At 37.7% G+C, this 26811-nt stretch overlaps 5 protein-coding genes and 1 pseudogene across 8 annotated transcripts; 5 read left to right on the top strand and 1 right to left on the bottom strand.

Annotated features, from left to right (window-relative positions):
• The first annotated feature begins 214 nt into the window (after positions 1-214).
• On the top strand, positions 215-1126 carry LOC112081928. Its single transcript, XM_024148988.1, has one exon. The coding sequence runs from the start codon at positions 215-217 to the stop codon at positions 1124-1126; it is 912 nt and encodes a 303-aa protein (XP_024004756.1).
• An 8230-nt stretch (positions 1127-9356) lies between these two features.
• On the top strand, positions 9357-11934 carry LOC18031099 (receptor like protein 30). Of its 2 annotated transcripts, XM_024149700.1 has the most exons (2): positions 9357-11176; positions 11306-11934. In XM_024149700.1, the coding sequence occupies exons 1-2, from the start codon at positions 9367-9369 to the stop codon at positions 11764-11766; spliced, it is 2271 nt and encodes a 756-aa protein (XP_024005468.1). In that variant the 5' UTR covers positions 9357-9366; the 3' UTR covers positions 11767-11934. The 2 variants fall into 2 exon arrangements, with proteins under 2 accessions (XP_024005468.1, XP_024005467.1); XM_024149699.1 differs by having other exon boundaries at positions 9357-11934.
• Positions 11935-15144: 3210 nt separating this feature from the next.
• LOC18031098 lies at positions 15145-17784 on the top strand (annotated as a pseudogene).
• A 1284-nt stretch (positions 17785-19068) lies between these two features.
• LOC18031097 (receptor like protein 30) lies at positions 19069-21393 on the top strand. Its single transcript, XM_006414054.2, has one exon. It carries the CDS (start codon positions 19069-19071, stop codon positions 21379-21381), a length of 2313 nt encoding a protein of 770 aa, XP_006414117.2. The 3' UTR covers positions 21382-21393.
• Positions 21394-21910: 517 nt separating this feature from the next.
• LOC18031096 (peroxisomal (S)-2-hydroxy-acid oxidase GLO5) lies at positions 21911-24694 on the bottom strand. 3 transcript variants are annotated; one of them, XM_006414053.2, is made up of 12 exons: positions 24655-24694; positions 24243-24417; positions 24021-24145; positions 23798-23844; positions 23622-23699; positions 23416-23540; positions 23268-23334; positions 23118-23180; positions 22954-23023; positions 22773-22873; positions 22576-22680; positions 21911-22294 (listed from the first exon to the last, which is right to left on the bottom strand). In XM_006414053.2, exons 2-12 carry the CDS (start codon positions 24377-24379, stop codon positions 22106-22108), a joined length of 1107 nt encoding a protein of 368 aa, XP_006414116.1. In that variant the 5' UTR covers positions 24380-24417; positions 24655-24694; the 3' UTR covers positions 21911-22105. The 3 variants fall into 3 exon arrangements, with proteins under 3 accessions (XP_006414116.1, XP_024005469.1, XP_024005470.1); XM_024149701.1 differs by having other exon boundaries at positions 24644-24674; XM_024149702.1 differs by lacking the exon at positions 24655-24694 and having other exon boundaries at positions 24239-24354.
• Positions 24695-24957: 263 nt separating this feature from the next.
• Positions 24958-26774, top strand: LOC18031095 (protease Do-like 5, chloroplastic). Its single transcript, XM_006414052.2, has 8 exons — positions 24958-25324; positions 25410-25553; positions 25663-25725; positions 25820-25909; positions 26000-26122; positions 26200-26287; positions 26371-26445; positions 26560-26774. The coding sequence occupies exons 1-8, from the start codon at positions 25037-25039 to the stop codon at positions 26664-26666; spliced, it is 978 nt and encodes a 325-aa protein (XP_006414115.1). The 5' UTR covers positions 24958-25036; the 3' UTR covers positions 26667-26774.
• The last annotated feature ends 37 nt before the right edge of the window (positions 26775-26811 follow it).

Genomic DNA, 26811 nt, shown 5'->3' with positions numbered 1-26811 from the left:
ATTTTTGAGTGATTTTTCTAAAGGTTAATAAAAGAGAGTTATTCTTTTACAAATCTGTGTTCTTAAACTTCTTTGAATTCTATAATTGGTAGCAGAGCTTCAGGTTGTTGCTCAAGATATGGGGGGATATCGTTCCTAGTACTCGTACAAAAGCACTGAATACTTCCTCAATCCATCGCCTATGTTAAACTCAACTAACTATACCGTATGGGCCATGCGGATGAGGGTTTTGCTCAGAGTACACAAGGTCTGGGAGACTGTTGAAACAGAGGCGGCCGATGGTGAGAAGAACGATGTTGCTATGGCCCTGATCTTTCAATCAGTACCTGAGACGCTCATTCTACAGGTAGAAAAGTTAGACACGGCGAAAAAGGTATGGGATGCAATCAAATCAAGACATGTAGGAGCAGAAATGGTGCGAGAGGCAAGGTTGCAGACTCTAATGGCCGAGTTTGACAACATCAAGATGAAGGACACAGAGACGATAGATGATTTTAGTGGAAAATTGTCCGAAATCTGCTCAAGGTCGGCTGCTTTAGGAACGACTATTGAGGAACCGAAGATTGTCAAGAAGTTTCTCAAAAGTCTTCCGAGAAAGAAATATATACACATGGTTGCTTCACTTGAGCAGGTGTTAGACTTGAACACCACAAGCTTCGAAGACATAGTCGGAAGACTAAAAGCCTACGAAGAACGTATTCGAGAAGAAGAAGAAGAAGAAACGCAAGATGATCAAAGCAAGCTCATGTATGCAAACATGAAACCTCAGGAAAATCGTGACTACAGTGGAGAGAATAGAGGCAGAGGTCGAGGAGGACGCTTCTATAGTAGAGGACGAGGTCGTGGACGATTCAATGGATCCAGAGATTTGTCAGAGATAACATGCTATCGATGCGACAAAACAGGGCATTACGCTTCTAATTGCCCTGACAGACTTCTCAAACTTCAAGAGACTCAGGAAGACGACGACGTTGATGACACACATGAAGCTGAACGACTCATGATGCACGAGGTGGTGTATCTGAATGAGAAAAGGGTGAAGCCAAACGAATTTGAAAAAAACCGTGAAGGAGACAATGTTTGGTATTTGGATAATGGTGCTAGTAACCATATGACTGGAAACTGAAATTACTTTTCAAAGATTGACGAGACGGTCACAAGAGAAGTAAGATTCGGCGATGACTCTCAGATAGACATAAAGGGGAAAGGATCGATCCTCTTTGTCAGTAAAGATGGAGGGAAAAAAGTGCTTGCTAATGTCTATTTCATACCAGATTTAAAGAGTAATATTATCAGTTTGGGACAAGCAACAAAGGCTGGATGTGATGTTCGGATGAGAGGAGATTAACTGATATTACATGATCAAGATGGAAGACTCCTTATGAAGGCAAACAGATCAAAGAATTGTTTATATAAAGTAATCATGGAGGAGTCGCATGGAGCAGCATTGAAGCAGGTTTTGAGGAATTTGCGTGGAACTCTCAATTTTGGTGTTGAAGATTTCTCTAAGGAAGATTTCAAGCTTAAGGGGGAGATTGTTGGAATAAGCTTGAAAGAAACTTGAAGTGCAAGTTTCCTAATCCTAATCAAAGTGTGTTTCTAGAAGGTTAGGATTAGAAAAAGAAATTTAGGAGTTATCTAAAAAGAAATTTAGGAGTTATCTAAAAGGAAATTTGTTTATCTATTTGAATTAGGAGTTAGCTAATCCATTCTCTATATAAGGAGTTGCAGAGTTGTTGCAAACACTTATGAGTTCACAGAGAAAGATTTGAGAGCTTTTAGTTTTTAGTGATTTTTCTAAAGGTTAATAAAAGAGAATTATTCTTTTACAAATCTGTGTTCTTAAACTTCTTTGAATTCTATACAATATGTTGCTATACTAAATGAAAGTAACAAAAAATTAATGTGATATTATCAAATATTATATTTAGAAGATAAAATCTTGGCGATTATATAGATATCTTTATAGAAACCTTATGTTATAAGTACTGGTATGAAGTATTGTGATTGTCTCTAAAATACAATTTTGAGTATATACTCTATTTACATCAGATTTTTTTGGGATAATATGTGAATATATATTTCAAGGACCGGCGTGCAATAAGTGTGCTCCTCTTATCTTGTGGTAGATAAGTTTAAATAGAGCTAAAGCCGCTGTGGAGTAGCTGTTGTGTAGCCTTTCGTTCCTTAACTTTAGGTAAAAAGCTTGTTGCTTGTGTCACCCAGGTTCGACTCATTTTAATGATAGACCCTGTGCAATTTTAAAATATATACTCCAGTTCTAATCTTGTAGGTATATAATGACCATCCGCAACGCAGTCTCCACAAGAGTTTCTAATAATTTTTTTGATTAAAAAAATGAATGTAGAAGAGAAAAAGGCTGAAGATGTTTCTTAAATGAGGACTGGTAGAAACGTTTCTTCTTAGACACGTGACACTTTTAATATTAAACAAAATAAATAAGAGATCAAAAGGTATCTCTGCGTTGTGGATGCTCTTAAGCAAATTTAGTATTAAAGCCCTAAATATAAAAACCCACTTCCCAAAAAAATGTGTGGATCCAGTGTATTTGCATTTCTTGCACATGGCAAGAACCGGGCCCGGTGTCACCAAACTTTAACGTTTTGGATGCGTCTTGAGATAAATTAGATAGCCAGTTAATGAGAGTTTCCCATTTCATGATGACGAAATTTGGTAATTCAAATCTACATAGGACCAGCTTCCATACTTCCTACGAGTATATGCAGATTACTACGAACCATTTAGTTATATCATCAAACTTTTTTGTATTTATTGTTTAATTTATATGTATACGTACACTTTGCATCTAGAATTTGTAAAATGTCTTCTCGTAAGATAATACGCACTTTTTACACGTAAACAAAAAAAAAAAAAAAACACAAACACGTAAACAAAATCGCAAAAAAAACATATAACATTAAATTCTATTAACCAACCAAACAGTAGGAGAGTAAGATACTAGAAATATTGTATTATGCATATTTTTAAAACGGTAAAAAGTAAATAAGACTTTTGACTTTAGTATTTAAATAGTATAACTGAATTCCCATATGCAATTTTCTTTTACTCAAATGGAAATTTTCGATTTTAAAGTTAAATGGGAAAAATACATTATTAAATAATAAATTCAAACATCCATCTATCTCTCTTTTCATTCTCTATGACAATCAAAAGAAGTGAATAAGTTTTTAGCTATAGCTTGGCCGGGATGTAATGAGGAAAATCTTAATCGGTCTTGATGTGGTTTCGACTGATCTCTCTCAGCGAACGGCAGCCACTTAGTGCCATTGTCAGCTCAAACTCGTCTCTTAGCATTTGCAGCATCTTCCTCACTGCAAGCGAGAACAAGCTCGGGCTCTGGCCTCCCGACCTTAACAAACAAGTAATCAGTTACATGCCCTGTGGATTATCATATAATCGGGTGAGAATACTCATATGCAGCATTGAGATATGGTCATTTGCTTGGGTTCATTTTGATAAGTTAAAAAGTTTTAGACACAATGTGAATAAGTGATAAAAGTCTGGGAGAGGCATCAGGGTTATTCATGTAGAATTGGAAAGTATAAGGAAAGGATGACTTCGGATCAAAAGAGTGTAAACAAAGGTGTCGTGTGGATTTGACCAGCGAGAGTGCTCAAATGCAAAGGAAACCCACATTAAACAAAAAGAAAAAACTAAATAAAGAAGCAGAGGCCGATAATATGCGTTTAGTTTGAAATAAAATCAAAAGTTTGGGGCACAAAATATGAAAAGGTTGAAATTCATGGAAATGTGATCAGAGTTATTTTAGTTGAATTGGAAGTTAAGGGATCGAATTGAAGACAAAGAGAGGGGAAAATTACAAAAACTAAAGATGTGTGACGACGGTTTAACGGGGAACCCCTCTCCGTCAAGAAAAACCAACGGAATCCGTCGAGTTAGAGGCAAGACTTACCAAAGTCAAGGTAAATTAAGTTTTTTTTTTTTAATAAGTAGCTGCATAGGGCAAGACTTGCCAAAGTCAAGACAAATTGAGTTTTTTGCTTTCCTTTGCCTATCACTTCCACAAATACATAAAAGAAAGGAGGAAAAACAGAAAGGGTAATGATGATGATTCCAAGCAAAACTGTTGAGTAAGCATCGACATTAAGACCAAAGCCCATATTGCTTAACAAGTCGGTTAAGTTAATTAAATAGAGTTTTGGAATATTTCCTTATTAGATTAGGAGTTATCTAGTTCTAATAGAAAAAGGAAAAGATGTTTAGGAAAATTGTCCTAACACTATATATATGTAAGTCATTGATGAAGTTGCATCAATGAGAGATACATACTTTGGTGTTTAGTTTTGAGATATTTTCTAAACATAATAAAGAGAGTTATTCTTTATAAACAGAGTTTGTTCTTGACTTAATCACTTGAATTTGTATCAGAGCTTAAGGCGAAGCTTGAGACCTGCGATATATCCAAGCATGGGAGATATCGTTGCAAACCCTAACCCTAACGCGAAGGAGAGCGTTCCTTCTGCGATCCAATGTCCTATGTTAACCGCGACAAATTACACGGTGTGGGCTATGAGGATGAGAGTTCTACTGCGAATCCATAAGGTGTGGGAGACGATCGAACCTGGTTCAACCGATTCCAACAAGAATGATATCGCAACATGGCTTCTCTTTCAATCTATCCCGGAAGTTCTTATTTTGCAAGTCGGCGAACAAGGATCTCCTAAAGGGATATGGGATGCGATCAAATCACGCAACCTAGGAGCTGATCGTGTCAAGGAAGCAAGGCTTCAAACCCTAATGTCCGATTTCGAGAGGATCAAGATGAACGAGTCGGACAAGATAGATGACTTCGCAGGGAAGTTATATGAGCTAGCCTCAAAATCGGCTTCTCTAGGGCAAACCATCGATGAATCGAAGCTTGTGACGAAGTTTCTCAACAGTTTGCCAAGGAGCAAGTTCATTCACATCATCGCCTCTCTCGAGCAAGTGTTGGATCTAAAGACGACGAGTTACGAAGATATAGTAGGAAGGCTTAAGGCGTATGAGGAAAGGATTCGCGATGAGGAGAATCAAGGAGATACGCAAGGGAAGCTGCTATACGCAAACTCGGAGCAAAGTAGTTCCATTTCGAGAGGGAGATGACGTGGCAGAGGAGGCAGAGGAAACAGAGGACGAGGCAGAGGAGGGTCTAGCTCTCAAGATCGATCAACAAATCAGAACCAACCAAAAGACAAGAAGGATCGGTCCAAGGTGATTTGTTATCGATGTGATAAAGCTGGACACTTTGCATCTTCCTGTCCTGATCGACCACAAAAGACACAGGAGGCAAATAAAGTGGAGACAGAAGAAGCTGATGAAGCACTTTATATGCATGAGCTGGTGTTTTTGAATGAGGAGAATCTAATACCAAAGAACTATGAAAACAAAGGAGGTGAAGAAGGACTTTGGTATCTAGATAATGGAGCAAGTAATCACATGACGGGCAACAAGGCATTCTTCTCTGAGCTCAACGAAAACATAAGGAGCAAAGTGAAGTTTGGAGATGGCTCGTGCGTGGGAATAGCTGGAAAAGGATCGATTCTGTTTCAAAGCAAAACAGATGAGCAGAAACTCGTATCAGATATCTACTATATACCCGAACTGAAGAGCAATATTCTGAGTCTGGGGCAAGCTACTGAAGCCGGATGTGATGTTAGAATGAGGCAGGATTACTTGACTCTCCATGACCCAAGTGAAAGACTCTTGGTGAAGGTCATACGGTCGCCCAACAGACTTTACAAAGTCAACCTGAAGATTGGAAAGCCGATATGTCTAAACACAAGGATAGAGGATGAGACTTGGAGATGGCATGCAAGGTTGGGACATATAAGCTTTAAGACCATGAAAGCTATGTCACAACAGGAGATGGCCTATGATCTACCAGAGATTCGAGATGAAAAAGGATTGTGTGAGTCATGTTTAGTCGGAAAACAGACTCGACAAGGTTTCCCTAAGACAACAATGTTCAGAGCTTCAAGATCATTGGAACTTCTACACGCAGATCTGTGTGGTCCGATTTCGCCACCAACCATCGCAGGTAACAAATACATATTTGTTATCATAGATGACTTTACAAGATACATGTGGTCGATCTTGTTAAAGGAGAAGAGTGAGGCGTTTGGGAAGTTCAAGGTGTTCAAGGAGCTAGTTTAAAAGGAGCTTGGAAGAGCAGTATTGACTCTTAGAACAGACAGAGGAGGAGAGTTTACCTCAAGGGAGTTCTATGAGTTCTGCGAATCAAAGGGGATCAAGAGGCATCTCACAGCTCCCTACACACCACAACAAAACGGTGTTGTAGAGAGGAGAAACCGAACCCTAATGGAGATGACTAGGATCAGTCTTAAGGCTATGAAGGTACCTAACTACTTGTGGGGAGAAGCAGTTCGACACGCCACATATGTAATCAACAGAGTACCTACAAGAGCTCTTAAGAACATGACTCCTTATGAATGCTTGCGAGAGAAGAAACCAAGTTTAGGGCATCTACGAGTATTTGGGTGTCTTGCATACTCAAAGGTGGAAGCTGCAAATCTTAAGAAGTTGGATGATAGGTCACAGATGCTCGTACACCTTGGGATTGAGCCAGGATCTAAGGCGTACAGACTCTATAATCCAGAGACAAGGAGAATTGTAGTGAGCCGAGATGTGGTTTTCGATGAAAAGGCAAGCTGGAACTGGAACAAGCCAAGAGACGGATCAGGAAAGGATCCAGGGATGTTTCAGATGAGATGTGGTGAAGTTATTGATGCAGGAGAAGGACCTGCAGTAATCGGTTATGATGCTGAAGGTAAAGGAATTGAAGAGCGTCAAGCGACACCAACAGCAGTGTCGAGCGACACTAATGAACAAGAGTGTCGAGCGACACCATCAGCAGTGTCGAGCGACACCAACGAACCTGAAGCAGATCATAATGCAGAAGAAGATCCACCTAACGAAGCTGATACAGAGCAGCCGCTTCGAAGATCATCTCGTCCGATACGCAAGCCAGGGTATCTGGATGACTATGTCTTACAAGCAGCGATTGAGTGTGAGAGACTGCTACTCTCAATAGATGATGAGCCAAGGAACTTTAAGGACGCGAAAGGTTCATTAAAGTGGAGGCAAGCATGTAGAGAGGAGATAGAGTCTATCAACAAAAACAAGACATGGTTTTTAATCGACAAACCAAGGGAGGCAAAGATCATTGGTCTCAAGTGGGTTTTTAAGATCAAGAAGAATGCAGATGGTACTATCTACAAGTATAAGGCGAGACTTGTGGCTAAAGGATATGTACAAGAATCAGGCATCGATTTTGATGAGGTATTTGCACCAGTTGCAAGATTAGAAACCATAAGACTGTTGATAGTATTGGCAGCATCACATGGATGAGAGATTCATCACTTAGACGTGAAGACAACATTCTTACATGGAGAATTAAAAGAAGACGTCTATGTTGAACAGCCTGAAGGATTTGAGATAAAAGGGCAAGAACAGAAGGTATACAAGCTTTCAAAAGCTTTATACGGTCTAAGGTAAGCTCCTCGAGCTTGGAACACGAAGTTAGATCAAATCCTGAAAGGAATGAAGTTCATAAGATACTCCAAGGAAAGTTCAGTGTATCGCAGAGAAGAGGGAGGATCATTATTGATTGTTGCTATATATGTGGATGATTTGTTTGTCACAGGCAACACTCTGAAGGTTATAAGTGAATTCAAGACAGGAATGGCAACTAAGTTCGAGATGTCAGACCTTGGAATGCTGACTTATTACCTTGGCATCGAGGTTCATCAAGGGAAGGATGGAATCAAAATCAAGCAAGAAGGCTATGCACGAAGGATCTTAGCAGAGGCGGGCTTAGAGACCTGCAATCCGACTTTAATACCAATGGAATTCGGATTAAAGGTTTCAAAGGCTCAAGAAGAAGAAGAGATCGATCCTACGTGTTATAGAAGGAATGTAGGGTGCTTAAGGTATCTGTTACACACGCGACCAGACTTGGCTTTTTCTGTTGGAGTTGCTAGCAGGTATATGCAGAGTCCTCGCAAGTCGCATGGCAACATCATGAAGCCCATTCTACGGTATCTTAAAGGGACAGTCACGTTTGGCTTGAAGTCTACGGTACCAAAGAAGATCGTTGGTTTTAGTGACAGCAGTCACAATGTGGATCCAGATGATGGAAGAAGCACCACCGGACATATTTTCTACTTTGGTTCCTCACCAATCACTTGGTGTTCGCAGAAGCAGGACACAATGGCTCTGTCTTCGTGCGAAGCTGAGTTCATGGCAGCAACAGAGGCGGCTAAACAAGCTATTTGGCTTCAAGAACTTTTGAGCGAGATCACAGGGTGGAAGACTGAGCATATTGTCATCAAGGTCGACAACAAGTCAGCAATGGCGCTCACCAAGAACCCAGTATTTCATGGTAAGAGCAAGCATATTCATAAACGCTACCATTTTATACGAGAGTGCATTGAGAAGGAGTTAGTCGATGTGGAGCATGTGCCGGGAGTTGAGCAGAAGGCCGACATTCTTACTAAGGCTCTGGCGAAGATCAAGTTCAACGAAATGAGAAGCTTAATAGGAGTTCAAGACATGTCCAAGATCAAGTCGAAGCTTAAGAGGGAGAATGTTGAGTAAGCATCGACATCAAGGCCAAAGCCTATATTGCTTAACAAGTCGGTTAAGTTAATTAGATAGGGTTTTGGAATATTTCCTTATTAGATTAAGAGTTATCTAGTTCTAATAGAAAAAGGAAAAGGTGTTTAGGGAAGTTGTCCTAACACTATATATATGTAAGTCATTGATGAAGTTGCATCAATGAGAGATACATATTTTGGTATTTAGTTTTGAGAAATTTTCTAAACATAATAAAGAGAGTTATTCTTTATAAACAGAATTTGTTCTTGACTTAATCACTTGAAAAACTGGTTCTTCACCTCCTCTTTTTCTAGAAGAAAAAGAGCCGCCACAATTTTAATTAATTGAACTATGCGATAATGGTTGACTCCGGTTGGTGTAATTAAGGGATCGATTTGAAAACGAAAGAGAGGGGAAATTACAAGAGCTAAAGAGTGTGTGTTGAATGAACTTACAAAGACATGTGAAGCGCCCCAACAGCCAATGCTTTAAACACGTCACGGAATCCACTAACCAAAGTCAAAGCAAATTGAGTTTTTTTGTTTTTTTTTTTAATAAATCACTGCATAAGGCAAGACTTGCCAATATAAGGACAAATAGAATTTTTTGTTTTTTTTATTTTCTTATAAATAGCCGCATAAGCAATAATCATAAAAACCTATCACTTCCACAAATACATAAAAGAAAGAGGGAAAAAAAGAAAGAGAAATGATGATAATTCCAAGACAATCTTATTGCTTGTCTGGTATTGTTACCTTGTATTTCTTCTTCTTGGTTTCCCTCTTCCTACACACTCTTGCTTCTCCTTTGCTCCAATTTTGCGGTCATGGCCAGAGAGATGCTCTTCTGGAATTCAAACACGAGTTACCGGTAAATAAATCCAACTCAAGTCCATCTTTAAGTTCATGGAACAAGACTAGTGATTGCTGTTTTTGGGAGGGTGTCAAGTGCGATGCTAAATCTGGCAAGGTGATTTCACTTGACCTTAGTTTCACCTCTCTCAACAACTCTTTGAAACCAAATAGTGGTCTTTTCAAACTCCATCATCTTCGTTACCTAAGTCTTGTAGGTTGCAATCTCTACGGAGAGATTCCTTCTTCATTAGGAAACCTTTCCCATCTCACACATCTTGACCTTTCGGATAATGATTTAGTTGGTGAAGTTATGGCTTTAGTCGGAAACCTAACCCAACTAAGATACCTAAGCCTTAGCAATAACAAACTCAGTGGGAATATTCCTGTTTCATTTGCCAACTTAACGAAACTGTCCCATTTATACATCTCAGGCAACCAGTTCACGTGTGTGGATTTCCCTCTTATACTAGAAAATTTAACCAGTTTGTCCGTCTTAAACATTGCCAATAATCATTTTGAATCCACGCTTCCACGTGACATGAGTAGATTCCACAACTTGGAGTATTTTGATGAGGGTGGAAACTCATTTTCCGGGCCTTTTCCTACATCTTTGTTCATGATTCCTTCGTTAACATGGGTTACTTTGAGCGGAAACCAGTTCAAAGGACCTATAGAGTTCAGTAACACATCTTCTTCCTCTAAGCTTCAGTCTCTATACCTTTCTCAAAACAAATTCTATGGCCCTATTCCCAAATCCATATCAAAATTTCCCAATCTTGAAAGTTTATATCTTAGTGGCAATAACTTCACTGGGTCAATCTCCACATTTATACCAAAGTTAGTCAATATGGTTATGCTTGATCTTAGCCACAACGATTTTACTGGACCAATCCCTAGATCAAATTTAGTTAAACTCGAGTTTCTTGATCTTTCCGACAATAAGTTGGAAGGTGAGATTCCCGGTTGGTTAGCGGGCGTGTCGACATTGATGCTTTCTCGCAATTCTTTCAACAGTTTTGCAAAATCATTTGAAGTTTCCGATCTAAGTTATATCGAGTGGTTGGGTCTTAGTTCAAATTCTTTTCGAGGACCATTACCTTCTTGGATCTGCAAGCTTAGACCGTTAGATCTCTTGGATTTGTCTAACAATAGCTTCAACGGCTCCATCCCTCAATGTTTTAAGAACACTCTTGTTGGTCTCAGAGAGCTAAGTTTGCGGAACAATGATTTCAGTGGAATTATTCCTTCAGAGATATTTGCCAATGCTACCAAGCTAGCTCTAGTTGACGTTAGCGGCAACAAGTTGGAGGGAAAGCTTCCAGAATCATTGATCAACTGTGAATCTTTGCAACTTTTGAATGTCAAAGGCAACAGATTCAAGGACAAGTTTCCATCTTGGTTGAGTTCTATGACGTCATTACATGTCTTGATCCTACGATCAAACAAGTTCTACGGGCCGGTGTATGATCCTCATGTGTCCATTGGGTTTCAAAGTTTAAAAGTCATTGATATATCACATAATGACTTCACTGGAACTTTGCCACCTTTCTATTTCTGGACCTGGCGTGAAATGACCATATCATCCGAAGAAGATGGTAGCATGTACATGGGAGATCCCGGATTTGGTGATTTCTACCGTCTTTCGATGGAAATGGTGAATAAAGGTGTTGATACGAAATTTGACCTAATCAGAAAAGACTTTAGAGCTATTGACTTTTCGGGAAACAATATTTTTGGAGAAATTCCAAAATCCATTGGGTTGTTGAGGGAATTGCATCTTCTCAACTTGTCAGGTAACGCGTTCGCAAGCAATATACCTCAATCATTGACAAAACTGACAAAGCTCGAGGCACTAGACCTATCTCGGAATCAGCTGTCAGGTCAGATTCCTCCAGATCTTGGAAGCCTCTCCTTTCTGTCGACCATGAACTTCTCACATAACAATTTCGAAGGTCCAATACCAAAAGGCACACAGTTTCAAAGGCAAAATTGTTCAGCATTCATGGACAACCCCAAACTCTACGGTCTCGAAGATATATGCGGACAAACTCATGTCCTGAATCCTAAACCACAAGAAACCGAGGATTTGTTGGAGCCAGAAGAACAACAAGTGATTAGTTGGATAGCAGCGGCCATAGCCTATGGACCTGGTGTGTTCTGCGGATTTGTGATTGGACATATCTTCTTTACACATAAACACGATTGGTTCATGGAAATGTTCCCTCGAAGCAATCCCAGAAGAAGTGCCCGTTGAACACCTTCTCTTTTAGTCTATTGTCAGTGTTTATGGAGAATATGTATGTGTGTGTTGATCTCCAAATGTAATTTTCTATTTTAAGGTTTTGTAATAATTCAAAATGCATTCACAAATGTTTGAATTATAGACTCCATAGTTGATCGATGTATCGGGTTAATTCCTTATCCTCTGGAAAGCTTTAAGTCTTTCATGGAAACGAATTACAATTCACGTTATTTTAAATCTCTCTACGAAAACTTTCCAAGTCCAAAAGCGCAAATGGTAAATTTTTATTCTCCTAAATCAATGGTAAACTCTTGCTTATCACACACGTCACTCTTACAGGACTCAAATCCAAATAAATGACTAAGGGTGCTAACCAAACAGTAGAGAAGTATATATGGTATGTATATAAAAATAAATATTTAAATAGTCATCACTGAATTCCCATATGCAATTTTCTTTTACTCAAATGGAAATTTTCGATTTTAAAGTTGGATGGGAAAAATACATTATTAAATTATAAATTCAAACATCAATCTATCTCTCTTTTCATTCTCTTTGATGACACTATCAAAAGAAGTGAATTAGTTTTTAGCTATAGCTTGGCCGGGATGTAATGAGGAAAGTCCCAATCGGTCTTGATGTGGTTTCGATTTGCAGCATCTTCCTCACTCCAGCCTCTCCGTCCGCTGCAAGCGAGAACAAGCTCGGCCTCCCAACCTAATCGAACAAGTACTCAGTTAACATTTCGTGTGGATTATCATATGGTTGATCGTGTGAGAGTACTCATATGTAGCAATAGGATATATGTAACTTTCTTCTTAAGCAACCCTCACGTGTAAACTAACTTTTAATTAATTGCTGTGGTAAATGAAATTTGCGTCTGTGAAAACAAATATTTGATTATCAACTTCAGCTGTGTGTCTTATAAAATTATTAATTGTTAAACCCTGTGGGAGGCTCCTACTTCAGTTTCTTTTTACTATGGCTAAATTTCAACTTCAATGCTTGAAAGAGATACTTTTGGCGTTCCCTGTTCCATTTTATAAATAAATTTTATGTAGGAAATTGAACCTAAATTAATTTAAAAAATATGAATCTACTGGAAAGATAGTGTGTGATTATGGGGTTTTGGTCTAGCATGTGTATGTTTTTTTTTGTTGTTGTTGAAATGTGAGAATTTCATTGAATCAACAAATTAAAATATTTACAGGATCCGAACACTAAGATTTGGGACGGTTAAACCTGAGCTAATAGAATTGAGACAAAGCAAAAAAAAAAAAAAAATTCAAAAACAGAGCAAAAGAGTTTAAAAAAAAAACAGAGGACTAGATTGAGAAAACCAAAACGTTCGAAAAGGTTCATCCAAGTTGTTCTGAAAAGGCACCAAATATTCAGTAGTAATAACAAAAATTGATCGGCGAGAGTGTTCATTTGCAAAGGGAGCCCAAATTAAACCAAAAATTTTTTTATTGATTTTTAATTTGTTTAGAAAACACCAAAATCCTAAATCATTAAATACAATACAAAAAACTTTTAGGAACAATAAACTTCTTATCTTCTTTTTTTTTTTTGTTAAAATTCTTCTCCTTTGATTTTAGTGAGAGAGAATATATTATTACTTCTTCTTATTCTATTAATTATTGATAAAGATAGTCCAACAAAAAATCAAAGTCCAACAAAAAATCAAATGTAATTTGAGAAAACAAAAAAAGATCAATTGCATAATCTCTGAAAAGCTTAATGAATATCAGGAAGTCAACAACATAAAGTTATGGAACTAAAAGTGAATGATCATCTCTTTGTTTATAGCCTACATTTGGATTACAAATCTTTTTAGTTTGTATGTTGCCTTCAGATTTTAAATCTTGACAAATCTTTGTTCTGTTGTAATCAAACTTATTTGTATGCTCAAAAGTCCAAATAATATCTCTTTAAAAGGAGTCAAGAAGATGAATACAACATATTTAAAGAAAAAAAAAATTTTAGTTGTAATGACTAATATGACTAAGGAATTTTTGTTTTGTAAAAAGTCGTATTTCTCTCATGCAACAAATTATTGGGAAGTAATTGTAAAATTTACCAATACGTTTCTCTTATGCATAAAACTTCGCAACTTTAGACGTAAAAACCAAAATTTGTAACCAAATGAAGGGACTGATAAATCTTATTAATTAGAAATAATACAACTAAAATCATGGAAGTAAGTAACTATTTTGGAAACAAATTTAAATAAAATAAAAATCCCATAACTGTAGAGATTGGATTTTTAAATTATTTTTTCGTATTCTATAGTCTTTTCAGACAAATTTCATAATTGTAAGATTTGGATTTTTAATTTGTTTTCAATTTTTATATGTTTCTTTGTCTAAAGTTGTAGATTTGGGTTTATATGCCAATTTTCTGTACCAAAGTTTTCTACTTCTACATAAAGCATCCCAAAAAGTAAAACAGATGTTAAGAGGATGAAATTATGTGATCAAAGCCTCGATAATCTTTTCAAGCATGCAAGTGTTCTTAAGATTTAGCATATGGAACTATGGAACCATAAGACGTCACTTTGAAAAAATTTGGGCTGATAGTTTTTAAATTCGCTTTAGTTAACGAATATTAAAGTTAGCGATTAAATTCAAGTGAAAGATTTAGCATAGAAGATTATCTCCAACGTGAGATCTATAGTGATTTCATACTAAAAACTTGGTGAAGAAAAGTGGTCATGGGTTTAATACAATTTGGGATATCATAGTTAGAACTCCATTATATTCATTTTTGATTTCAGAAGAGTTTGTGAAAGACTTTACCAATTAAAATAGGAAAATCCGAATAAATTTATCTATTTATTTATAGGATATGCCTCTTGAGTTTATAACCATAAGTTGATATTTTATACTTAGTATTTGTTGGATTATCAACTCTATATTTTGTTTAGTATAATATGTGTTTGATTAGCTTCTTTGAAGACAAAATAATAGCTAAAAAGAAACTAATAAAAATTTATTTTTAAAAGAACTAAATAACAACTTTTTTTTTTTTTTTACAAATCTAAAAAAGAAAATTCTGAATTGAGTTTATTTAAGTTACAAAAAACTTAAAAATATTTTAAAAAATATAAAAAAAATTCTGTGCATTTGCACGGGTAATCATCTAGTTGAAAATAAAGAGAGGGGAAAATTACGAAAGTTGAGTGTGTGGTGAATGAAACTTTCAAAGACACATCAAGCGCTATGAGCCAGTGATTTAAAGACGTCTGTTCCACGGCGAACCCCACCGTTAACAAAAATCAATGGAATCCGACGACTTGAGGCAAGACTTATCAAAGTCAAGACAAATAGAGTTTTTGTTTTCTTTTTTATTATCTGCATAATCCATAATCATAATTAAACATCTATCACTTGCACAAAAACACAAAAGAAAGAAAGAAAAAAAAACGTAATGATGATTACAAGCCAATCTTATTGCTTTTCTGGAATTGTTACCTTGTATATCTTCTTCTTGGTTTCTCTCGTTCTACTCACTCTTGCTTCTTCTATGCTCCACTCTTGCCGTCATGACCAGAGGGATGCTCTTTTGGAGTTCAAACACGAGTTTCCGGTAAATGAATCCAACTCATATCGATCTTTAAGTTCATGGAACACCAGTATTGATTGCTGTTTTTGGGAGGGTGTCATGTGTGATGCTAAATCTGGCAAGGTGATTTCACTTGACCTTAGTTTCACCTCTCTCAACAACTCTTTGAAACCAAATAGTGGTCTTTTCAAACTCCATCATCTTCGTCAACTAACTGCTATGAGTTGCCATCTCCATGGAGAGATTCCTTCTTCATTACGAAACCTTTCTCACCTCATACATCTTGACCTTTCGGGAAATGATTTAGTAGGTGAAGTTCTGCATTTGGTGGGAAACCTAACCCAACTAAGATCCCTAATCCTTGGCTATAACCAGTTCAGTGGGAATATTCCTGTTTCATTTGCCAATTTAACGAAACTAGCCAGGTTTGACATTCAAGGAAGTCAATTAGAATCCACGCTTCCACCTGACATGAGTGGATTCCACAACTTGGAGTATTTTGGTGTGGGTGGAAACTCATTATTTGGGCCTTTTCCTACATCTTTGTTCATGATTCCTTCATTAACATGGGTTGATTTAGGGAGAAACCAGTTTAAGGGACCTATAGAATTCAGTAATTCATCTTCTTCGTCCTCTAACCTTCAGTATCTATACCTACATCAAAACAAATTCGATGGCCCTATCCCCAAATCCATATCAAAATTTCCCAATCTTAAATTTTTATATCTTAATGGCAACAACTTAGTTGGGCCAATCCCCAGTTTAAATTTAATCAAACTCGAGTTTCTTGATCTTTCCGACAATAAGTTGGAAGGTGATATACCGGGTTGGTTATCGAACGTGTCGGAGTTGATACTTTCTCGCAACTCCTTCACCAGCTTTGGAAAATCGTTTGAAATTTCCAAATTAACACAATTCAAGGCCTTGGATATTAGTTCAAATTCTTTCCGAGGATTCACATCAAATTTATTCACAACGGATTCAATTTATCTTAACAACAATAAGTTGGAAGGCGAAATACCAAGCTGGATAGGAAAGCTGGGGGAGGTGGTGCTTTCCCACAACTCTTTCAGCAGTTTTGGAAAATCATTTCAAGTTTCCTCTAGAGTTATATCAATGTTAGATTTAAGTTCAAATTCTTTCCGAGGACCATTACCCCATTGGATCTGCAAGATTACAACATCATCAAGGGTCGCTGCTTTGGATCTGTCCAACAATAGCTTCAGCGGCTCCATCCCTCAATGTTTGAGGAGTACAATTGTTGGAGGTCTCGAAGTGCTCAAGTTGCAAAACAACAATCTCAGTGGAATTCTTCCTCCAGATCTATTCGTCAATGATGCTACCTGGTTAAGTTACCTTGACATCAGCGGCAATCAGTTGGAGGGAAAACTCCCAGAATCGTTGATCAACTGCCGTTATTTGGAATTTTTGAATGTGGAAAGCAACCGATTCAAAGACAAGTTTCCATCTTGGTTGGGTTCTCTGCCGTCATTAAAAGTCATGTTCCTACGATCAAACGAATTCTACGGGCCGGTGTATGATCCCCATGTGTCCATTGGGTTTCCAAGTTTAATAATCATCGATATATCACATAATGACCTCAATGGAACTTTGCCGCCTTTCTATTTTTCCAGCTGGCGTGAAATGACCATGTTAAGTGAAAGAGTGGAAGAATACATGGGTGATGGCATTATATTCCATCTTACTATGGAAATGGTGAATAAAGGAGTTGATACGATATTTGAGAAGATCCGAAATGATTTCAGAGCTATTGACTTTTCAGGAAACAATTTTGTTGGAGAAATCCCGAAATCCATTGGATTGCTCAAGGAACTGCGTCTTCTCAACTTGTCAGGTAACGCATTCACAAGCAACATACCTCAATCATTGGCAAATCTGACTAAGCTCGAGGCACTAGACCTATCCCGGGAATCAGTTGTCAGGTCAGATTCCTCCAGATCTTGGCAGCCTCTCCTTTCTGTCGTCCATGAACTTCTCCCACAACAATCTCCAAGGTCCTATACCACAAGGCACACAGTTTCATAGGCAAAATTGTTCTTCATTTATGTACAACCCTAAACTCTACGGTCTCGAAGATATATGTGGACCAACTCATGTCCCTGATCCAAAACCACAAGAAACCGAGGATTTGTCGGAGCCAGAAGACCAACAAGTGATTAGTTGGATAGCAGCAGCGATAGCCTATGGACCTGGTGTGTTCTGCGGATTTGTGATTGGACATATATTCTTCACACCAAAACACGAGTGGTTCATGGAAAAGTTCCGTAGAAGCAATCCTAGAAGAAGTGCCCGTTGAATACAATCTCTCTTCGAGTGTTTATGAAGCATATTTATGTGGTGATCATGTGTGTGTTCTCCAAACGTTATTTTCTATTTTATGGTTTTGTAATAGTTTTCTTTGGTGTCTTAAATTGAAAATGCATTCAAAAACTTCTTCCTACACAAATCACAACCTGTGAGAGTATGAATGTTTGAATTATTAATCGATTGTCTTCGAGAAATCGGAGGCGTACGGAGTTGTGCATCCTCATGACGATCTTCTCGTGATCAAACTCACCATAGTCGACCAAATCATAGAGTCCATAGTTAATGTATAATCAGATTAATTCATCAAACTATACCAATGGTTAGTTATCTGGAATGCTATATTCTTTTGGTGATTATGATTTTTGGACTCTTTCATGAGAACCATGGATTCACGTCGTTTTTAAAGTCTTATCCTTACGAAAAAATTTTAAGTAAAAAAGACCAATGGAAACTTTTCTTCTCCTACATCACAGAGGATTAAAGTCTTTAACACTCTTGCTTCTCACACACGTCACTCATGATATGCTATGCTACAGCAGATTCGAATGAGAAATTAAAGATTGGAATAGTGAGGGGTTGTTTTGAGGATGAAATTAAATATTGGAGGACTCAAGGCCAAAGCATTCACGCAAATAAATAAGGGTACTAACCAAACAGCAGAAGAGTACATACTATGTATTTTTTCAAACGGTAAAAAGTAAATAGATATTTAGATCTCAATATTTAAAAACTTTCACTGAATTCTCATGCAATTTTCTTTTACTCAAAATCTAGTGAATCTTTCTCACCTTTCAAAATCACAACAAGAGAAATTATCTTTCTTGGCCACTGATGCAAAAGCTCCACCTTTATAGTCCCAAAGAGCCTAACTCAGTCGAACTCCAACTAGAGTAATTAAACTTGGGTTAGTTCTTGAAAACCTGCGCATCAAGTTCTTTTTTATATATAAACCCTTTTAAAAAATTTAGTCTTCCCTATAGAGAGGCATCATTTTGAGCATTACAATAAAAACATAATTAGAAAAAATTAATATATGATTATATATGGAAAATTTTGAGTCAACCAATATACACGGAATAAGACGACTTGGCGCAAGACTTGCCAAAAACAAGACAAATTGAGTTTTTATAATCTTTTTAAAAAAAAATCGCGTAAGCCACAATCATTGAATAACCTACCACTTCCACACAAACACAAAAGAAAGAAAAGAAAGAAAAAAGAATCCGACCACCCGAGCCAGTCAATCACGGCTTCGGTCTAATATTATATACATTTGAGGCACAAATCATCTGATGCTAGAGAGGATTAGAAGAATTTTTTTTTTGTGTGTGTTTTGGTTTTATAAATAACTGCGTAAGCCGTAATCATTAAAAACCTATCACTTCAACGCAAACACAAAAGAAAAAAAAGAAGAGGGTAATGATGATTTCAAACCAATCTTATTGTTTTTCTGGTATTGCTACCTTGTATTCCTTCTTCTTCTTGGTTTCCCTCTTCCTACACACTCTTGCTTCTCCCATGCTCCACTATTGCCGTCATGACCAGAGGGATGCTCTTCTGGATTTCAAACACGAGTTTCCAGTAAATGAATCCAACTCAAGTCCATATTTAAGTTCATGGAACAAGACTAGTGATTGCTGTTTTTGGAGGGGTGTCACGTGTGATGCTAAATCTGGCGAGGTTATTTCACTTGACCTTAGTTTCTCCCCTTTCAACAACTCTTTGAACCCAAATAGTGGTCTTTTCAAACTCCATCATCTTCGTAACCTCACTCTTGCAAACTGCTATCTCTATGGAGAGATTCCTTCTTCATTAGGAAACCTTTCCCATCTCACACATCTTGACCTTTCGGAAAATTATTTAGTAGGTGAAGTTATGGCTTTAGTCGGAAACCTAACCCAACTAAGGTACCTGAGCCTTAGCAGTAACAAGTTCAGTGGGAATATTCCTGTTTCATTTGCCAATTTAACGAAACTGTCCTATTTAGACATCTCAGAAAATCAATTCGAATCCACGCTTCCACGTGACATGAGTAGATTCCATAACTTAGAGGAATTTTATGTGGGTGGAAACTCATTTTCCGGGTCTTTTCCTACATCATTGTTCATGAATCCTTCGTTAACATGGGTTGTTTTGACGAGAAACCAGTTCAAGGGACCAATAGAATTTAGTAATACATCTTCGTCCTCTAAGCTTCAGGGTCTATACCTTTCTCACAACAAATTCGATGGCCCTATCCCCAAATCCATTTCAAAATTTTCCAATCTTGAACATTTATTTCTTGGTAGCAACAGTTTCACTGGGTCAGTCCCCACATTTTTGTCAAAGTTAGTCAACCTCGAAATTCTTGATCTTAGCCACAACAATTTAGTTGGGCCAATCCCTAGATCAAATATAGTCAAACTCAAAAGTCTTGATCTTTCCAACAATAAGTTGGAAGGTGAAATACCAGGTTGGTTAGCGGGCTTGTCGGCATCGATGCTTTCTGGCAATTCTTTCAAAAGTTTTGCAAAATCATTTGAAGTTTCCGATTTAACACAAATCATATTGTTGGATCTTAGTTCGAATTCTTTCCGAGGACCATTACCCTCTTGGATCTGCAAGCTTAGATCGTTAGATCTTTTGGATTTGTCCAACAATAGCTTCAACGGCTCCATTCCTCAATGTTTTAAGAATATTGTTGTTGATCTTCGAACGCTAAATATGCAAAACAACGATTTCAGTGGAATTCTTCTTCCAGAGATATTTGTCAATGCTACCAGACTAATAAGAGTTGACGTTAGCGGCAACAAGTTTGAGGGAAAGCTTCCAGAATCATTGATCAACTCACGTTATTTGGAAATTTTAAATGTGAGAAGCAACCGATTCAAAGACAAGTTTCCATCTTGGTTGAGTTCTCTGCCGTCGTTAAATGTCTTGATCATACGATCAAATGAATTCTACGGGCCGTTGTATGATCATCCCAATGTATCCATTGGGTTTCAAAGTTTAAAGGTCATTGATATTTCACATAACGACCTCAATGGAACTTTGCCGCCTTTCTATTTCTCCAACTGGCGTGAAATGACCACATTATCCAAAGACATCTCTACTGGCATGTACATGGAAAATCCCGGGTTTTCTGGTGGTTACTACCTTCCTTCGATGGAAATGGTGAATAAAGGAGTCGATACGAAATTTGAGCAGATTTTAAAAGACTTCAGAGCTATTGACTTTTCGGGAAACAATTTTGTTGGAGAAATCCCGAAATCCATTGGACTGCTCAAGGGATTGCGTCTTCTCAACTTGTCAGGTAACGCATTCACAAGCAACATACCTCAATCGTTGGCAAATTTGAAAAATCTCGAGGCACTAGACCTATCTCGGAATCAGCTGTCAGGTCAGATTCCTCCAGATCTTGGAAGCCTCTCCTTTCTGTCGACCATGAACTTCTCACATAACAATCTCCAAGGTCCAATACCAAAAGGCACACAGTTTCAAAGGCAGAATTGTTCTGCATTCATGGACAACCCCAGACTCAACGGTCTCGAAGACATATGCGGAGAAACTCATGTCCCTGATCCTACACCACAAGAAACCGAGGATTTGTCGGAGCCAGAAGAACAACAAGTGATTAGTTGGATAGCAGCGGCCATAGCCTATGCACCTGGTGTGTTCTGCGGATTTGTGATTGGACATATCTTCTTCACCCAAAAACACGAGTGGTTCATGGAAATGTTCCGTCCAAGCAATTAATCCCAAAAGAAATGCCCGTTGAAGAGACCTTATCTCTTCGAGTGTTTATGAAGAATATGTATGTGTGTGTTCTCCAAATGTAATTTTCTATTGTATAAACGTCTTTGGTGATATTTGATCTTAATCTGAAAATGCACTCAGAAACTTCTTGCTAACATAAAATCCCAACCTGTGACAGTACACGAATGTTTGAATTATAGACTTCAATAGTTGATAATTCCTTAAACTATTGTGTGTTTATGATTTTGATGTCATATAAATTAATTCTCGTTGTTTTTAAGTCTTTTTCCAAGTCAAAAAGCCCAATGGTAAACTTTTCTTCTCCTAAATCACTCAGGATGAGTCTCTAATACCATTGCTTATCGCACACGTCACTCTTGCTGTGCTATGCTACGACAAATTCGTTTGGGAAATCAAATATTGGAAACGTGATGATTAAAGGCCAAAGCCTCCAAGAAAATTATTAAGGGTACTAAGTACCAACCAAACAGTAGAAAAAGTTTATACTATTTAGTGTTTCCTTAAACGGTTAAAAGAAAATAGATATGTTGATCTCAATATTCAAATGCTATATAACTGAATTCTCAAATGCAATTTTCTTTAACTCAATCGATTTTTAAATTTGGATGGGAAATACATTATTGAATTATAAATTCAAACATCAATCTATCTCTCTTTTCATTCTCTTTGATGACACTATCAAAAGAAGTGAATAAGTTATTAGCTATAGCTTGGCCGGGAAGTAATGAGGAAAGTCCCAATCGGTCTTGATGTGGTTTCGACTGATCTCTCTCAGCGAACGGCAGCCACTTAGTGCCATTGTCAGCTCGAACTCGTCTCTTAGCATTTGCAGCATCTTCCTCACTCCCGCCTCCCCGTCTGCTGCAAGCGAGAACAAGCTCGGCCTCCCGACCTAATCAGTTAACATGTCGTGTGGATTATCATATGATCGATCGTGTGAGAGTACTCATATGCTAGCAATATGATATAGTCATTTTCTTGGTTTTATTTGGACAAATTTAAAAGTTTGGCGCACAATGTGAAAAAGTGGTAAAAGTCAGGGAGAGACAATCGGAGTTATTTTAGTGAAACTGGAAGTTATTAGAGAATCGATTTTAAAAAAAAAAAAAAAAAAAACAGAGAGGAAACAGGGGAAATGACAAGAGCTAAAGAGTGTGTGATCAATGTACTTACAAAGACACCTGAAGCGCCAAGAGCTAATGCTTTAAAGACATCGGTTCCACGGCGAACCCCACCGTCAAGAAAAACCGGAATCCGGCCCTCCACGGCCTTAACCACCTGCAATTTGAGTTAGCACAGTCGAATCAAATTCGAATTACAAAATAGAAAGAAAAAAAAGCTGAAGGCTCTATTCATAACGGTTGCTTAACCTCTTCGAGGGCCATTATAGTTGCAGGGACATAATCGAGCTGTCGAGCTCCGTGATTAGAAACTATGATCCCTGCAGCTCCATATTCAACGGCGATTCTTGCTGCACAATTTAGAATGATCAGATGAATCTTCTTTAACATTATGGAAATTTTAAAGTAAAAGGCTGATGCAGATTATTACCATCCTCTGCTGTAATAACACCCTTAACAAGAATTGGCAAGCTTGTGATAGATTGGAGCCACTTTATATCCTGGAAGAAGAGAAAAGACAGTGAAAAGAAGCGAGTTATTATGTTTCTGAATCTCGCGGACGAAACAAGCGAAAATCTTGCTACAGATTCTGACCTTCCAGCTTAGTGATTGATCAACTTGACCAGCAACATATGAAGCTAGCCCTGAGTCATCGGTCTGCAATTATCGACAGAAAACAAAAAGAAAAGATTTTTAAAGTATTGAGCTTTTAGATCCATTTGTGTTTATCACTGTGCCACTGACCTTGTCGATTTTCCCAAGATCCAACCCTTCGAAGTTCTTCAACGTAAGACCTCGAGGAAGAGCAAATCTGCAAAGATAATATCCATCAAGCATATAAGCAAAAGACCTCACAAAAATTTTGTTTTTGCATGGAGTGAAATTTCATAACCTGTTTTTGATGTCAGATTCTCTGCGTCCAAGCCTCGGGGTATCTACTGTAAGAGCAATCGCTTTGAATCCAGCTTCTTCAGCTCGTTTCACTAGCTGTCTAACCACATTTCTGTCCTTGTAAACCTGACTCAAGAGAATTAACAAAACCACATTTGAAATCCAAGCCAGACCAAAAGAAGTAGTAGGAGATCTTCTGAAACTTACATAGAGTTGGAAAAAGCGGATCCCAGGCCCTGTGGAAGCAACTTCCTCAACACTACAAGTAGCCCATGAAGATAAAGTCTGAAAAATATCAAAGTTTCATTTACGAAATAATCCAAAAGAGCCTCAAAAGTAAATATAATGAACAGAGGAGATATCAAGTAAGGTGAGAGTTAAACCATGATTGTTCCAGCAGCAGAAGTAGCTCTCGCAGTTGCAAGCTCGCCTGCAACGAAAATAAACCATTTTCACATAGTGAGAACGAGTATTCTCTAAGTAAAGAGAAATGAGAATGCATATATATACATGTTAAACTCCAAAAGCTAAGACCTTTTTATCAGAAAACGTTACACTAAGCTAAAAATCTTCTTTTCTTCACAAGATAACTCTAAAAGACTTTACCATCAGGGTGAGCCATTTTCTGCATTGCTGTAGGAGCAATCATGATTGGCATAGAAATGTTAAACCCTAAAACCGTTGTGCTCACATCAATCTCGCTTACATCGATGAGTATTCGAGGCCTAAATCTGTTTCAAACACAAGAAAACAGTTATAAATTCTCCCACATATAAAACAATCAAAGGGAGATTAATTCCTTAGTTGTTATAATTCGTTTTCGCTTACAGGATCCTGGAGAAAGCGTTGCGATTCTCCTGAAGAGTCCATTGATCCTCTGCACCAGATGCATAATAATCATAAACCATCTTCGGTAATTTCTCCTTCGCGATCTTCTCATATTCCATCACGTTTGTTATCTCCATTTTTTTTTTCTTCTCAAACCTCAAAATGAAAACTTGTCCTGTTTAATGAAACACCTCCATCATCAAAATCACTTCCTCAAATTTAAGATTTGGGAACAATAACGAAGACTGGAAACTACAAAGGTCAACTATAAACAATACAGTAAGCGATTACAGAACCAAACAAAATCTGACTCAGATTCTAAAATCACAGGATCTTCACTCACTCACTTTGATTCTCGATTATAAAAAAAATCCAAACAAATCATGAACGAGAGAGCTTACAGAGAGCTTACAGAGAGCGGCTTCGTCTTCTTGGGAAGGTGGCGAAGAATACTATAAGAAAAAAGAAGAAAATAATGTGGGATTGATTGAATATTCCCGATGTAGACGTCACAAAACAACGTACGTCTCTCTGTCTCTGTGTGTATATTTTTTTTTTATCTGTTCTTATCACGTGACTTTTTCACATTTATCAACCAACCATTAACATGCCAAACTGTTAACCCGGTTACCTGATTAATCTGTAGAATCACAGAACCATTTTTGGTTCGATTACGAACCGAACCGGGAAAAAAACCGAACCTTTTCCCTCCGTCTTATCTCCTCTAGGGTGGGAAGTTGAGTGAGTGAGAGCCATTGTAGGAGAGCTTCTAGAAAGAAGAAGAAGAAGAAGCCATGGCAGTGGCTCTTGCTTCTTCTAAAGCTTTTTCCTCAGTCTCTTATGCTTTACCTCCATTCAATCGGTCGAATTTCGTGTTAGCTATCTCCTGTTCGAATCCTGTAGACGTCGTCGATCGGAGAAGAAGAATCTTGATCTTCGGTTCTAGTTTAGCGCTCGCGTCGACTCTGCTTGGTTCCAATCGTCAGAGATTTCCGGTTGAATCTGCGATCGCGTTGGAGCTATTCAAGGAAAAAGAGGATGAGCTCGAGGACGAAGAAGAGAGAAATGTCAATCTCTTCCAGGTTTCGGCCTAATTACTCCTTTGAGATTGACCCTTTATCTTTTTCTCTGTAGAAAAAAAATCTCAATTTTGCTTGCTTTTCGCAGAAAACTTCGCCGTCTGTTGTTTTTATCGAAGACTTTGAGCTGCCCAAAACATCGACTGATAACGAGTTCACACTCACTGATGAGGGAAATGCGAAGATCGAAGGGACAGGTTCAGGCTTCGTTTGGGATAACCTCGGTCACATTGTAAGCCAAAAAAAAATCCTTCTTCTGTGTTAAGCGAAAGAAAAACTCAAGTTTCTTGTTTTGAATCCTGGAAAAAATCTGAAAAAAGCTTGTGTCTTGTACAATGTAGGTAACAAATTATCATGTCATTGCCAAGTTAGCTACAGATCAGAGTGGATTACAACGTTGCAAGGTCTCCTTCTTCTTTATACCAACTGCAGCGAAAAAAAAACACAAAGCCAAACGAAGTAACTTAAGAGCAAATTACTGTGTGGTCTTTTGTGCAGGTGTCTCTAGTTGATGCCATCGGAACAAGATTTAGCAAGGTTGGGAAGATTGTGGGTCTTGATCCAGATAATGATTTAGCTGTGTTGAAGGTAATCTTAAGGAAAAAGACGTTGAGCATATTTTCTGACCATTTTGAGTCATACCTGTTTAGTCCTTATTAACACCTTTTACATTTTCAGATTGATACCGAGGGACGTGAACTAAAACCTGTTGTTCTCGGTACCTCCAGTGATCTACGAGTTGGTCAGAATTGCTTCGCGATCGGGAATCCCTACGGATATGAAAACACTTTGACAATAGGGGTAAGAGTAAGAAGTTCCTGAGTTCTTGTATATATACTCGAAACATTTCACTGTATGTTATTCATGGGGATTTGTAGGTTGTGAGTGGGTTGGGAAGAGAGATACCTTCACCTAATGGGAAGAGTATTCGAGAGGCTATCCAAACAGATGCTGATATTAACTCAGGTAATTCACAAAACATCTCTCAGTTTCTTCTATTTGGTTTTATGAATATCGCAGTTTTTTCGTTTATGTAATGCTGTATATAGGAAATTCTGGAGGGCCATTGCTTGATTCTTATGGTCATACCATAGGCGTGAACACGTCCACTTTCACCCGCAAAGGTGAAAATGTGATCTTTTACCAAATCTAAAGAACATAAAACATAAATCTGTTCTTTGATTCTCTGTTTTAAAACTTGAATAAGATACTGAAGAAAGAGAATGTTTGTGTTGCAGGGTCGGGTATGTCTTCCGGTGTGAACTTTGCCATTCCCATTGACACAGTTGTTAGAACAGTACCCTACCTCATTGTGTATGGAACAGCTTATAGAGACAGATTCTGAAGAAAACAAATATCTTTTTTTGTCTTCAATAATGTAAATACAAAAAAATTCCAAAAGGGTTTCCAATGCATGTATACATTTTTTCTTGATAAGATTTTGTGAATCATTTATCATACAAATACAAGGACACAAAATAAAGATTTTG

This window comes from Eutrema salsugineum, unplaced genomic scaffold (assembly GCF_000478725.1).
Source record: "Eutrema salsugineum unplaced genomic scaffold, Eutsalg1_0 scaffold_1, whole genome shotgun sequence".
NCBI lineage: Eukaryota > Viridiplantae > Streptophyta > Magnoliopsida > Brassicales > Brassicaceae > Eutrema > Eutrema salsugineum.
This window is presented reverse-complemented; position numbering and strand designations above follow the sequence as displayed.

What these genes read in the sequence shown, in the direction of transcription:
- LOC18031099 (XM_024149699.1), top strand. Translation starts at nt 9,367, where the DNA reads ATGATGATAATTCCAAGACAATCTTATTGCTTGTCTGGTATTGTTACC.
- LOC18031096 (XM_006414053.2), bottom strand. Translation starts at nt 24,379, where the DNA reads ATGGAGATAACAAACGTGATGGAATATGAGAAGATCGCGAAGGAGAAA. An exon ending in AACGCTTTCTCCAGGATCCT is followed by an intron (nt 24,146 to 24,242) that starts GTAAGCGAAAAC and finishes TGTTTGAAACAG; the next exon opens with ATTTAGGCCTCGAATACTCA. An exon ending in ATCTTGGGAAAATCGACAAG is followed by an intron (nt 23,181 to 23,267) that starts GTCAGTGGCACA and finishes CGATAATTGCAG; the next exon opens with ACCGATGACTCAGGGCTAGC.
- LOC18031095 (XM_006414052.2), top strand. Translation starts at nt 25,037, where the DNA reads ATGGCAGTGGCTCTTGCTTCTTCTAAAGCTTTTTCCTCAGTCTCTTAT. An exon ending in ATGATTTAGCTGTGTTGAAG is followed by an intron (nt 25,910 to 25,999) that starts GTAATCTTAAGG and finishes TTACATTTTCAG; the next exon opens with ATTGATACCGAGGGACGTGA. An exon ending in AGATGCTGATATTAACTCAG is followed by an intron (nt 26,288 to 26,370) that starts GTAATTCACAAA and finishes TGCTGTATATAG; the next exon opens with GAAATTCTGGAGGGCCATTG.
- LOC18031097 (XM_006414054.2), top strand. Translation starts at nt 19,069, where the DNA reads ATGATTTCAAACCAATCTTATTGTTTTTCTGGTATTGCTACCTTGTAT.
- LOC112081928 (XM_024148988.1), top strand. Translation starts at nt 215, where the DNA reads ATGCGGATGAGGGTTTTGCTCAGAGTACACAAGGTCTGGGAGACTGTT.